This window comes from Taurulus bubalis (assembly GCF_910589615.1).
Source record: "Taurulus bubalis genome assembly, chromosome: 16".
Lineage (NCBI taxonomy): Eukaryota > Metazoa > Chordata > Actinopteri > Perciformes > Cottidae > Taurulus > Taurulus bubalis.
Window position 1 is genome coordinate 5,976,126 of NC_136604.1, and position 12,353 is coordinate 5,988,478.

A 12,353-nucleotide genomic window follows, 5' to 3' on the forward strand; every position below is an offset into this window, starting at 1 on the left:
GCAGCTAGCATCCATTGAGTCGTATGCTAAATTAAATTAGTAATTTCCCCAAGAGGGATTCATAAAGTATGCTTTCTTGATTCATAATTAATATGAATAATAATTAACAATAACCCCAGATTTAATTATACAATACAAAATAGAAGAGTTTTAAAAACACTGTTTAAACTAAACATGATTGTTTTTACTTCTGCATTAAACACCACCAATATTTCAATGTACTTTGGTCATTCGAGGAACAAAACTCCTATGGAGGAAAAACTACTTTTCTTATTTCCAAGTTAAACCAAGTGCACGCGTGTTTTATTATACGTGTACAAGCATGAGCAAGTGTACATTACCCACACGCACACTCACCGAGAACAAGTGCAAAAGTACACAGCCAGGAGGCTGTTCTCTTTCTATGTGCAGATGAGTAGACTAGAGAGCAACGAGAAAGCACCACAGGGACGGACAGCTTGTATCTCAACTGTGTGTCACTTTTTATTGGAACAGAAAGAGCAAGGAGGTCAATGGTACAAAAAAAAAAAAGGGAAAAGAAAGAAACAAGGGCGTGAGGGTTGGTAGTTAAGCAGTGAGCGGTCACTTTGAGCCGGAGGTGAGCGTCTCCAGGTCATGGATGCCCTCCTTGTCAATCACTCGGACGGTGAAGGAGGGGAGGTTCAGGATGAAGCGCTTCTTCAGCTGGAGGAGAGAGAGAGAAAAGAAATATGAAGACAACAGGCATGAATAAGCAGACTGGATGTAGAATCAAATAAAAAGCAGAATAATAAGGAAGACGCAGTGATAAAAACACAAAAAATAAGTGGGATACTGACTCGACCACAAACAGCTCTTTATAAAAAACAAAGGACACTCCTGCTTATATGTTGTGTACGCATTAGCTTCATCTGTAATGACTGATCAAGGCTCTCTGTGCAGCTTTACACTCGGCCCCGTTTCACTGAAAGAGAAGATTCCTACAGAATCATGTAAAAATAATAATATATGAATATATATATATATATATACACATACACACACACACACACACACACACACACACACACACACACATCTGTGAATCAACAAATAAAAACCATGCCAATTCCCTTCCCTGCGGAGCCTATGTGAGAAACTATTTTTGTTGTTGAAATTTCAGCCTGGTGAAGACAGTTTGGCCGGCAGCTGCGCGGTTCGAGCTAAGGTCGGACGGAAGGTCGCCGTGGATTGAGCGGACTCCCAGTGATAAGAGAAAATCCATGCGGGAGTCTGGCTTTAGGTCTCGGTTCCTGAGAGGACGCTGAGAACACTTTTTTTTGCAGAGCTAAGTTGGCTGACCAACATAATTAACAATGAATTATTAAAGACGCTTATTGTTCTCATTCATACTTGTGAAGAAAAAAAAAACAGTGAGTAAAACGTCTGAAACTCACTTCCTGGATGCACTTCTTCAGCAGTTCCACGGCCTCATCTCGGGTCAGATCTAGAAGGAAACAAAAGCAGAAGAAAATGAGAATAATGAAATAAGAGAGAAAAAAAAAGGGGGGGAATGAGAGCGCCGATGTTGCAGAGTAGGGACAAGAATGCCATGTGAGGAAAGATAACGAGTTAATATCGCTAAAAGCACTTGATGCTAGTTAAAAAAAAAAAACATGCACGAGGCATTTCTCTGCACGGACCTGGTCTGTAGTGCTGGTCGAGAATGGAGAGAGTGAGGAAGGCTCCGTAGCCGTGGGCGGCGAAGGGGGCCTTGGCCAGGGAGGACAGGTAGTCCATGTAGTAGAGGCCGGGCCCGTCCGTGTCGTCGTAGCCCGCCAGCAACAGGTTCACGTGGTAGGGAGTCTGGAGCACAGAGGGAGGGAGGATATTCAGATCAGTGTTGCCGTTCACCAGACTGTTGGGTGGCTTTTCTTTGCGACAAGTAAAATTAAAAAAAAATAGTTATAGATGGATCCGAGCTTTAAAACCTTACATTAAAAAAAAAAAAAAAGTCCCATCGGCGCATGTATGGCTACAATCAGGACATCTTACCACCTGAACGGCACAACTTCTGTTTCTCAACTATTTGGGATTCTTCGTTAGCTTGTTGACCTAAAAGATGAGTGGAGACGTGCAGCGATGCAGAAGGCATACACAGCGGAGGGGAGGGGTAGCTTTAGAGTGACGAAGGTGAAAGGGCGTCACAGGACAGAGGAGGCTAGGGTGCGTTTGAGTGCGAGGAGAAGGAGGGGGGGGGGATCAGAGTGTCACCGGCAGTGTGACATCTGCTGGGAGTCAGCACCCCCTGTTGCACCCGCCATCGCGCCCTTCCTCCTTCCCTCCCCATCCCTTCGTTACCTCCCTCTTTCCCCCCCGCCTTCACCCTGTGCCCTGGAGTAGCGCCAGGGCTCATTAAAAACTTCTAAAGTCGTTTCTCTTGCCCCTTCCTCTCCCCGCCCCCCCCCCTTCTTCTCTTTTTAAATTACATCTTTTACGCTCCCAGCCTCTTCTCCCTTCTCTTCCTCCAAAACACTAATTTTCTCTCTTCGTTGTTGCAAGCCACTGTTCCTCATTTAAAAAAAAATAAAAAAATCCCTTTAAAGCTAGACTTTTTAAACTCTCCCTCTTTTTCTGTCTTCTCAAAACAACTTGTGGCCTAAATTCTTGATGGCGGTAGAAGCAGTGCGGTGTTTTTCGGGTTCAAATGCAACAAAGCGGGGGGAATGTAACGCCACAGTCGAACGTGACTCATGTGTCGTCGGGCGAGTTTGCGATCCGCACACCTGCCCTCTCGTTTCAATTCATCGCCGAGCCAACCTGCTTACTTCTGTGACTCGTGCGTTAGCGCCGTGTTTGCCACCAGGGCATCGCTGCGCTCCCTGTGGAGCGGGATACCGTCTGTGTGTTAACGATGGTTTTGAACACACACACACACGCACACACACACACACACCTTATGTGTGTGTGTGTTCAATGGGCGTGAATCTCAGGATGAATATCTTAGTGTGTATTCAGACGTGTGTTTGTGTGTGTGCGCGCTTTAACTCCTCCGTGAGCCTGCGAAGGCCCCAGTGGCATCACCCCCCCACACACACCTCCCTCCACTAGACACCTGTCTCGCTGGTTGTAACAATAATATGGACTTGGCATCAAAATAACCTTCCCGTGTCACCTCGGAGGGAAGCAGGCACCTTGTTAACCGAGCCACCTGAACTCACACCCGCGTTCACGTACAAACAATGCACTTCATATGTTTTATCCAGATCTCACCCCCCTCCCACCGCGAAGCTTGCTCTCAGCCAAACAAGGCGACCGCCGTGCCACGAAGCAAAGAGCTTCACCTGTGCGTGACACAAAGCCGCTACACTCTGTTGTTTGTTTGTCCAAGGGAATAGTTTCTGGAAAGACATTTTTTTGGAAGAAAAAAACATGTCTTTGCATTCTTACCCAGAATTAGATGCGAAGACTGATACCACTCCGTTGTATGTACGGTAACATTTTTTAGCTCGAGCCAGCAGACGCTTAGCCTAGCTTAGGGATTGGTGCAGTATTTTGGGGAATTTTGCTTATTCGTCTTCTTGCCGAGAGTTCGATGAGGAGGTGGATACCACTCAAGTCTGTACACTAAGTATGTGGCTTAGCTTAGCATAAAGACGGGTAACGGGTGGATGCTAGCCTGGCTCTTGAGGTTTAGTTAGCGCTGGACAGAGCCATGCTAGCCATGCTACCGCTCCCCCTTCCCAGACTTTAGGCTAAACTAAGCCAACCAGCTACTAGCGGTAGCTTCACGCACTTAAGTGTACAGCCTTGAGTGGCATCCACCTTCTAATCGAGAAGAAGACAAATAAGCAAAAATTCCCACAATGCTGCAGCATTCCTTTAACAACATCGGCACTGTCGCAAAAAAAAGAAGCTTCAGCTGCGACACAAATTAAGGTCAGGCCTAAAAAAAAATTCAAAATCATGCCAAACTCGCTCCCCAAACTCCCCTCTTCCACGTTCCAGCACTCTCTCCCCCCCACTCCTTCCCTTTCCTACCTCCTGACTCCCCACCTCCCTCCCCCATATTCTTTGCACCCTGCCCCGGGGCGTGTTCTCTTTATTGGCATTTCTCCTCAATCTGCTGTATTAATTGTTCATCTGTGCAGGAGCAGGGGAGCCGCGTGCAATATGGCGCCAGTAATTATTTGTACCCATTGTGTGCCCGCGCCACAAAACATTTTACAAACCCATATGGGGCTAGCTGTAGATCACCAAACGTGCAGAGGCTAACTGTTGCTGCGACCTCGCGGAGAAAAAACAGCTCGAACTTCACGGGGTTGACGGAAACCGTACCGGTTCACTCTGCAGAGCAAACACCTAAATATAAATACACACACAAAACAAAAGCGGATGACTGCGAGGCTTTTGGGCCTCGACGTGATCTAAAAATGTGATATTCATAAACCATCTGTTTTGCTGCGTCTATCTGACCTCACGTCTCGGCCTCCTCAGCCTGTTTACTCAATAGCAAATGAATCTCCGTTTGTCTTCGACACACATTGTCTTTGCAAATATTGCAGGTCAGACAGGAAGCTCAAGCAAACAGGAGGCAGAGCACAAGCAGAGTTACTGTGACGCTAAAACTTTGTTTTCGCTTTGTGGTGAATTACCGATAAGATGCACGCAGCAGCAGAGTCCCGGACGCAGGTGATTATGCTTACCGCTAGTTTTTTTTCTCTCTCCCTTTGTCTCCCATCTAAAGCTTGAGTGAATGCAGTACTCCAGAGGTTAGCAGAGTTGTTTTTCTGGACGGCCGGGCTGGTAAGCAAGCGCACGTCCGTATGCGAACGAGGAGGGTGAGGGCGGGGGCGGGGTTCGCTCGCTCGCTGTGCGCCGACATGCTCCGCTGGGTTCAGCTAACGACGCACCTCCCGGAGGTCTGCAGCCACCGGGGGTGCAACGTCTCCCAGACTAAAAGGACTCGGCTGTAATTTATCCTGCAGGAATACGGCCATCAGAATTAACAATATAACACGGAGGCATTCATCAGCCAGTGGTTAGTTAACCTAAGGGTCTGGATGTGCCAGTGGGATCAGATGATTATTATTATTTTTTGGGTGGGGGGGGTCAGAAGATGATTTAAGAATGGACGAAATAACTAAACAAAGATTTGATATACAAGAAGCAGATCATTATCTTTCCTTTCTGTCTGGGCTAAAACTTTAATCTGCCATGATTTAATCAGATTAATTGAAAAAGATCCCAACGTATGCGGCCAATGCTCCAGAGCCGAGCGGCGGCGGCGTCTTGGACTGGAGGCGGTTTCCAGCTTCGTACGTACACATTCAAAATGTGTTTTAGTCAACGAATGGGCCAAATCCATGTTGTTGGAAATGGGTTTTTTTTTAAAGAAAGTTTCAACGTCGCAATTGTTTTAAATCATTTTAAAAACGTATTCCTGGGTCGTTACAGCAAGAGTTCACCTCACTGGTAATGACAGCAGAAGTGTTGATAGATGGAGACAGTTCAGTAGAATACATATCTCTAAAATGTTATACTAGTTGAAAACTAATCTTGACGTTATTAATCGTTTGTCATTTTTATAAGTCAAATTGCTAAATAATTGAAGGCTTTCCGATTCTGAAAGGGGAGGATTTGATGCTATTCATTGAATACATTTCTTGTTAAACAAAATAAGAACTTCAAAGAAGTTACCTTGGGCTCTGTGAAATTGTAATGGGCATTTGTCAAATATTTTGTGGCGCAGTGAAAACCCAACAATTAATCTATTGATTGGAATCTAATTAATAAACTTAATTACAGTAGGAACAGAACAATTGCACTAAAGGGTGAATCATTTCTGACCCAAATAAGATAGAAAACGGGTCAGATCTCTTGCATGTTTGTCAAAGAAACGTTACTTCTCGTTGATATTAAACAATCCGAGGCTTTTAAACGGACGACACACTTTACATATTCTACATACTCAAGATGATCTGGGGCGGAAATAAAAAAAAAAAGGCCCTGTTTATACAACATAATTTGCAAATGTCCATGCACTCTGGAGGTTGATGAATGCGAGAGGAGCGTAGCTGCAGGAAGGTGTGGGATGCAGAGAAGAAACTGCTATTGCTTCAGTTTCTGAGCACTCCTGAGAACGCGGCATTAGCAAATCCTGCACTCATAAAACCAAATTCATCACCGTGAGGCACGAAAGAAAAATAACGATACACTCGCCGCTCATGGCAAGACATGAATATAAATGTCATCCTCCACAACATGTGCAACCTTGACAGAATAAAAAGAAAGAAAAAAAAGAAACACCGGGAAAAAAAGCATCCCGATCCTATAGGTCCCCTCCGTGCGCACGCACATTGTGTCTGTGCGTTGTGTTGTTGACTCCTACTCAGTCTCACCCTCAGTCTGTGTGGTGTTGTCTACTGGGCCCGGTTGCTTCTCCCCTGGGACCCCCCCACACCTCCTCCTCCCGCTCTACCCCTATCCCCCGCTCGGTGTGTCCCACATTCCCTTCTCTGCCACACTAATTGTTTTTTGTAATTATTTTCACCCTTATGCTATTGTGACAGGCAGCGGCTGCAGTGCTCTTAACAAATTAGTGCGAGCGGTGCTTAAGCGCGCGGCTTACGAGCAGCGGAGGCCGACTTGAGCGGAGCTCGTCCTTACATCGAGATGCACATATGCCGCTGCCCATGCGAAGACATGCGTGTACTGGGGGGAAACGAATGTAAAGCGTATGTGGGGCTGAAACAATTAGTTGATCAATAGGAAAATTGTACGCGCCGCTGTTTTGGTGGTGGATTTGAGTCATTTTTATGCAGAGGCGTGAAACGTCATCTTGTTCTGGCGTCGCTAATGTGAGGATTTGCCGCTTTTCCTGTTCCATTTGACAATTTGACATCTTTGGCACCATAGATGAATATCGAAAAACGATCGGCAGATTGATCGATGACAGCTGTTGTCAGCTCATGTGTTTGTTTTTTTAAGCACACACGTATGCGCTTATTCAGCAGATATTCGGCTTTGTGGGTGGCATTTGGTCAAATTCTTAGATATATTTTCCTCTTTTTTTATATGAAGAAATTTAAGATTATATTTGAATTCAGATGTTTAACTGATGAATGAGCAGCGTGGGGGTTCCTCTAAGCATAGAGGGTTGCATGTGCTGTACCGTTTGTAAAGCACCATGAGGCACTTCAGTGAGTTTAGGCTACATAAATAAACCAAGTTACCAAACAACAATTGCTACATACTGAATATGGTGTTGTCTTGCAAATTAGGGGTGGAACTTAACCTCCACTGACCTTTAAAACTTCACCTATTAACATTTACGTGTAGATCAAGCATTAAGTAGTAGATTGAAGTAGCATAATAATAAAATACCTAAACATGTACTTAATTCAGAGGATAAGTCACCATGCTTGTTTTCCAGTAAAGGCGTTTAAATCTAGTTGCTTTTGTGCCTTTCCCTATACTGCCTGCTTTAAAGTGTGCGTTTGCTTCTGCAGGGCTCCCAGGTCTCTGCAAGGCCTTAAGGACACACATAATAATTACCACAAAAAAAAGCACTGCACTTTTCGTGACGTGTTTGGCATAAATAACGCAGCCAGCTGACAAACATTCAAACTGATAAATTTGCTGGTCGCGCTAAGAAATGAGGAAAGATTCTGCACCGTCACCTGTTTGGGTTAGCTGTTTTTTTGGTCAGATTTTGGTTCTGAAAAAGGCCAACGCTGTGGTATTTGGATAATCTACGCAGAGCAGCGGTGCAGCTGGGGTGTAAGACAGGGGAGGCAGGCTCAGGTGTTGTCAATAAGTCTCAAGGGGGGGGTGTCACCACTCACAACAAGCTGACAAATGTACCCAGCTCTGTCGAGATGCATCTACTGGTTCAGTTCACAAGCTCAAGCTGATATGGGCACAAACAGAGGTGTAATTACAGGTGAGGCTTAATTCCCACCAGCATATCACAGGAGAGTCACGCCAGCAAGACAATTAGGTTGGAGTGCTTTTTATTTAATAAAAACATTTTTAATATATATTTCAAGCAGAAATTATGAGGAAACGTATTTATGATAAGGTTTGATTAAACCACATATGTTACCATCCCTGCCATTTCAAGTGAGTATTGCTTTAAATGAATTAATTTGTCATTCCATCATTCGTCCCCTACAGCCAAATGAGATTGTAAATGCTAACAGAGGAAGGTAATCAAGTAAAAATAGAAATTAAAATATTTATAGGCATGTTCACTCATTACTCCACGATGAATACGCTTAATTCAGAGGGTGACCACTGGTACTGGAGGATTAATTAACTGTTTTGTCAACGGAGGGACTGTACAGTGCACAGATACAGGTGGGTTTGTTTAAGCGCACAGAAAAAGTAGAAGAAAAACATGTATCCCAGAAGCATGGAGCAGGTCAGAGGAACCGTGGCGACACAAAGTACAGCAGACTGTGCAAGTTGAATTTACATTTGTGTTGACGCCACAAGGCCGCTCAGTTTGCTTTCTGTGAATATCAATGTGTGGTCTTGTTTTCAAAGACAGTTGTCTAATTTTACAATCCTATCCGACAGTGTAGTAAAAGTAATCGTATAGAATGACAGTGAAAGCAACTAAACTAGTTTGCTGGTTGCCTTTAGTTTGTTTTGGCAACGTAGCTGTATTAGTTAGTCAAGTTCCCTTAAATGTGGCTACATTTGAATCATATAGCATAATTCTTCTTCTTTTGGGGTCAAAACTACTTTAAATGCAAATGTTGTTTTTTTGGGGTCTCTTTTAATCGTAATTATTGAATGAAAGAATAAAATCATCAATTGAACAGGTGATGACAAACTTTTGAAAGGAAGTGCATATTCTGTTAAAAAGTGTGTAGCTAAATAAACAGGTTCATATCAACTGAGCTTATTTTCTCAATTCAAAAACACAAAGCTATTATAATTTTATTCTCTGTCTACTGATTGGAGCCAAAGTGGAGAAAACATTGCCTCACAAAAAGACATCCCTTCTGTTCTTGCAGAGATGAGGTTCAAAAAAGAAGAGAAAAAAAAAGGGCCCCATCAACTCAAACAATTACTTTGTTTATGACAATATTCACATTTCTTGTCAAACTGTTCCCTTAAAAACAGACTAAATCCTCCCGGGGCACGAGAAAACAACCCTCACATCATAAAATGTTACTGCACTGCTTTATGGGAAGCAGAACAACGCGTTTCGATAAGAGCAGTGCCGACAGGAACGAGTGATTTCAAACAAACACACGAGTGGACAAATCCCTAATGGAGGTGACAAGTAATGCAAGCAAAAATAAATACATAGCATCCTACCCTTTGCAATGCGATAACTGTATGCTTTGACTGTGCAAGCGTGATTGTTTAATCAAGTTTTAAAACAGATCCCACACAAGTGATCTGAATGTGTAAACTTGTAGTTTGACCCATTATATTCCAAATCAATCGAATCGTACCACTAACTCGTTACGGTGCAGTGAATAGACGGCACTGAGCCCACAAAGCTGGTGAATTGAGTGAGATACTCTGGGATAGTTTTCTTGAAAATACAAAAGGACAGCCTAAAGCTCATATGGATTCGTATGACACAAATGTTCTCCTAGACGTGTGTCGGTTGTGTTATCGTGATAGTTACCCTGCTCCGAAGGTAGTCTGCAAGATTCTTTCGTGTGAAGTTGGCTGCTGCTGCTGGACTGAGTTCATAACCTACAAAACAAGATGTAAAGAAAGAAAGTTGTTATGTGTGTGCTTCTGTATACGATGTCATTACTCCATGTTTTGGAGTTGAAGAGGAGACTTCCGAAAGAGACGGACTGTGTTTTACCACAGTCACCTTTAAAGGGACCCTTACCGTTCCTCATCTTGTAGAGCTGAACGTTTTTCTGGATGTACTCTGCAAACTGGGCTGTGTCCCCTGCTTCACCAACACACAGCAGCAGGATCTTCTCGCTCAGTTTGAACATCTTGTCGGCGTCTGAAAAACCAGGGGAAATCATTTATTGTCGTTTTGTCCACGAATTGCTTAAAAAAGGCCATTTAATGACCGCCGAGTGAGCACCGTTAAACCAGTCAACTCTTTCACTTTCACTGTCAGAAGTCTGAAGCTCATGCTAACCGTAGCTTGGTATTCAAACACATTAAAATGAAGTTAACTCCGGGTAGTAAGTGGAAATAATTGTTCGCATAGTGTTGAAAGTTAAAGTTACATATATTTTTAAAAAGTCCCAAACTGCTCAAACAAAATGAGAAAGATTTCTCTGCGACTTTAACTTATCGTAGCTAACATAGCGGTTAGCTTTGCTAGCTCATGTCACATTCGGAATAAGTGGCTACGCTTTGATAATAGGGACGTTACACATTACACGTCAATACGCCAGGAGAAGAAACAACGTGAAGCACATTTATCAGTCAACCCGGCTGGTTTTAATGTGAACAAGAGCTATAACAACAGCTCGTTAGCATGTGTAGCTGAAGCTACCGGCTGAATGGCTTCCGCTAAGCTAACGCGTTGTCATACCGTGTTTCATCTGAAGGATGCTGTTGGCTGCAACATTATCGGCGGCGACGAGGACGAAATCAGGTCCCTGTATGCCAATTAAATATTCCATCCTGTAAAGCAGATGCGAGCCGAACAATTCCTGTAATAAACAGAGCTAGCAGACGTATCTTAACCTCCTCTGTACAGATTACACAGCAAAAGTTTGAGATTGGTGGCGCGGGCGGATGTCGTCACCGGAAGCAGCGGATTCGTCATTTTTCCGCGACTCGGGCGCGCAATTTGAGATTTGAGCGGACTGCTGTTGTGTTCTGGCCCGTGTGGCCCTCCGATTATCGAGGAAATCCACGGATACTCGTTTGTTTCACCAGGAAAAAGGGGTCAGTATGAACGAAGGGACGCTCCGAAACGTAATGGCGGAGTCTAATAATCTCAACGGCACACAGAGAAGACGGTCGCCGCGTCTGAGTTCTCCTCTTCAGGCTAACGTCAAAGCTGACAGCAAAATGGCGCTGGCCTCATTTGCTGTTAAACGCTCCATCACGGTGAGGAAAATAGCACCCAGGAAAACCGTCGCACCGTCGGAGCACAACAAGGAGAACACGCCGAGACGGTCGGAAAGGTCGGAAAGCATCCAGCAGAAGAAAGCGCAGGTCTCCACCCCAGGCCCCGTCCCGGACCGCGGGGGCTCCTCCTCGGCCAAGAAGAAGAAGAAGAACAAGGAGGTTCTGTCACCGATCCTCCCTTCCTCTCCGCCGGCCCCGTCTCACCCCCAGCAGCCGGCAGAGGACGCGGTGTGGTCGCAGAAAGTGCGCCGCTCCTACAGCAGGCTCGGCGAGAAGTCCTTCAACAGCCCCGGCGACAGGTCCTTCAACAGCCCCGTCTCCCGGGACAACCTGTTCGGCTTCGACACGCTGCAGACACCGGAAGTGGGCCAGAGGGTTCTGCGATCCAAGGCGGGTCTGGAAGTGTCCTGCGGACCCCTGTCTGGTCTGAACTCCTTCACGTCATTGCTCGAGGCGGAGGACTGTGGCTCAGCAGTCCTCGAGCAGGACTTGAACATCCCCGGAGTGGTCATGGCGAAGGAGAAGAGGAGTAGGAGGAAGAAGGTCCAGCAGATCGGCACCACGGAGCTGGACGCACTGGCGGCCCAGCTGAACGCAGAGTTCGACGAGGCGGAGGAGTTTGAGCTGCTGGTGGAGTAAATGATGACTGAAAGACTGAAGGAATCTCACGCGGCATGTTGTTTTCGCTGGGAAAACAGACTCCACGCATCTCTGCGCCTCATACTCACAGAACACGTTTATGTACATTTCCTGCTCTAGATATTGTACAATTGGATGCTTTGGAGTTTCATATGGGTTGTTCCTTTTTTGTGTCAAATGTGGTTGTTTAGGACGTTATTATGTAGACAAGTAAAACGTAAAGCATGTTCTTTGTTTTGGTTCATTACAGATGTAGTATTGTGGTCAAATGTCTTCTATTTGTAATGTTAGAAGGTCCAACTTGGAAAAACTCGCATTTTGCAAGTATGCTTTATAAATGGGCGTTTGACAGTTTTCATTGACCTTTTTTTGTCTCAAACTGGTAGATCGGGCACGTGATAGAGGGGAAATCATTTGACGGTTTAAGGTACATCACAATCGCATGCGGTGGCTGTAGTTTGAGTACTTTGACACATTATTTGCAGGATATCAGGAGGCAAATTGAATAGACTGACTTGACATTTTATATTTCTTATATCACTGAAAAAGCACAGAGATGTAGGCAGCCGTTCAGTGTCTGTAACAGGATGCTGACCTTTTTATACTGTTTTACAGCCACGTTTAATTGTCATCTTTTTCAGAGTAAGATTAGGATATATCTTTTTATGTTGTATCTG

General features: G+C 44.7%; 2 protein-coding genes across 2 annotated transcripts; one reads left to right on the forward strand and one right to left on the reverse strand.

Annotated features, from left to right (window-relative positions):
• Window positions 1–523: 523 nt before the first annotated feature.
• On the reverse strand, window positions 524–10,682 carry psmb2 (proteasome 20S subunit beta 2). The gene is made up of 6 exons (XM_079231679.1): window positions 10,493–10,682; window positions 9,827–9,949; window positions 9,611–9,681; window positions 1,662–1,824; window positions 1,416–1,465; window positions 524–684 (listed from the first exon to the last, which is right to left on the reverse strand). The coding sequence occupies exons 1-6, from the start codon at window positions 10,581–10,583 to the stop codon at window positions 583–585; spliced, it is 600 nt and encodes a 199-aa protein (XP_079087805.1). The 5' UTR covers window positions 10,584–10,682; the 3' UTR covers window positions 524–582.
• A 175-nt stretch (window positions 10,683–10,857) lies between these two features.
• cdca5 (cell division cycle associated 5) lies at window positions 10,858–12,029 on the forward strand (the record flags this gene model as incomplete). Its single annotated transcript, XM_079232117.1, has 1 exon — window positions 10,858–12,029. One exon carries the CDS (start codon window positions 10,858–10,860, stop codon window positions 11,674–11,676), a length of 819 nt encoding a protein of 272 aa, XP_079088243.1. The 3' UTR covers window positions 11,677–12,029.
• Window positions 12,030–12,353: the final 324 nt, after the last annotated feature.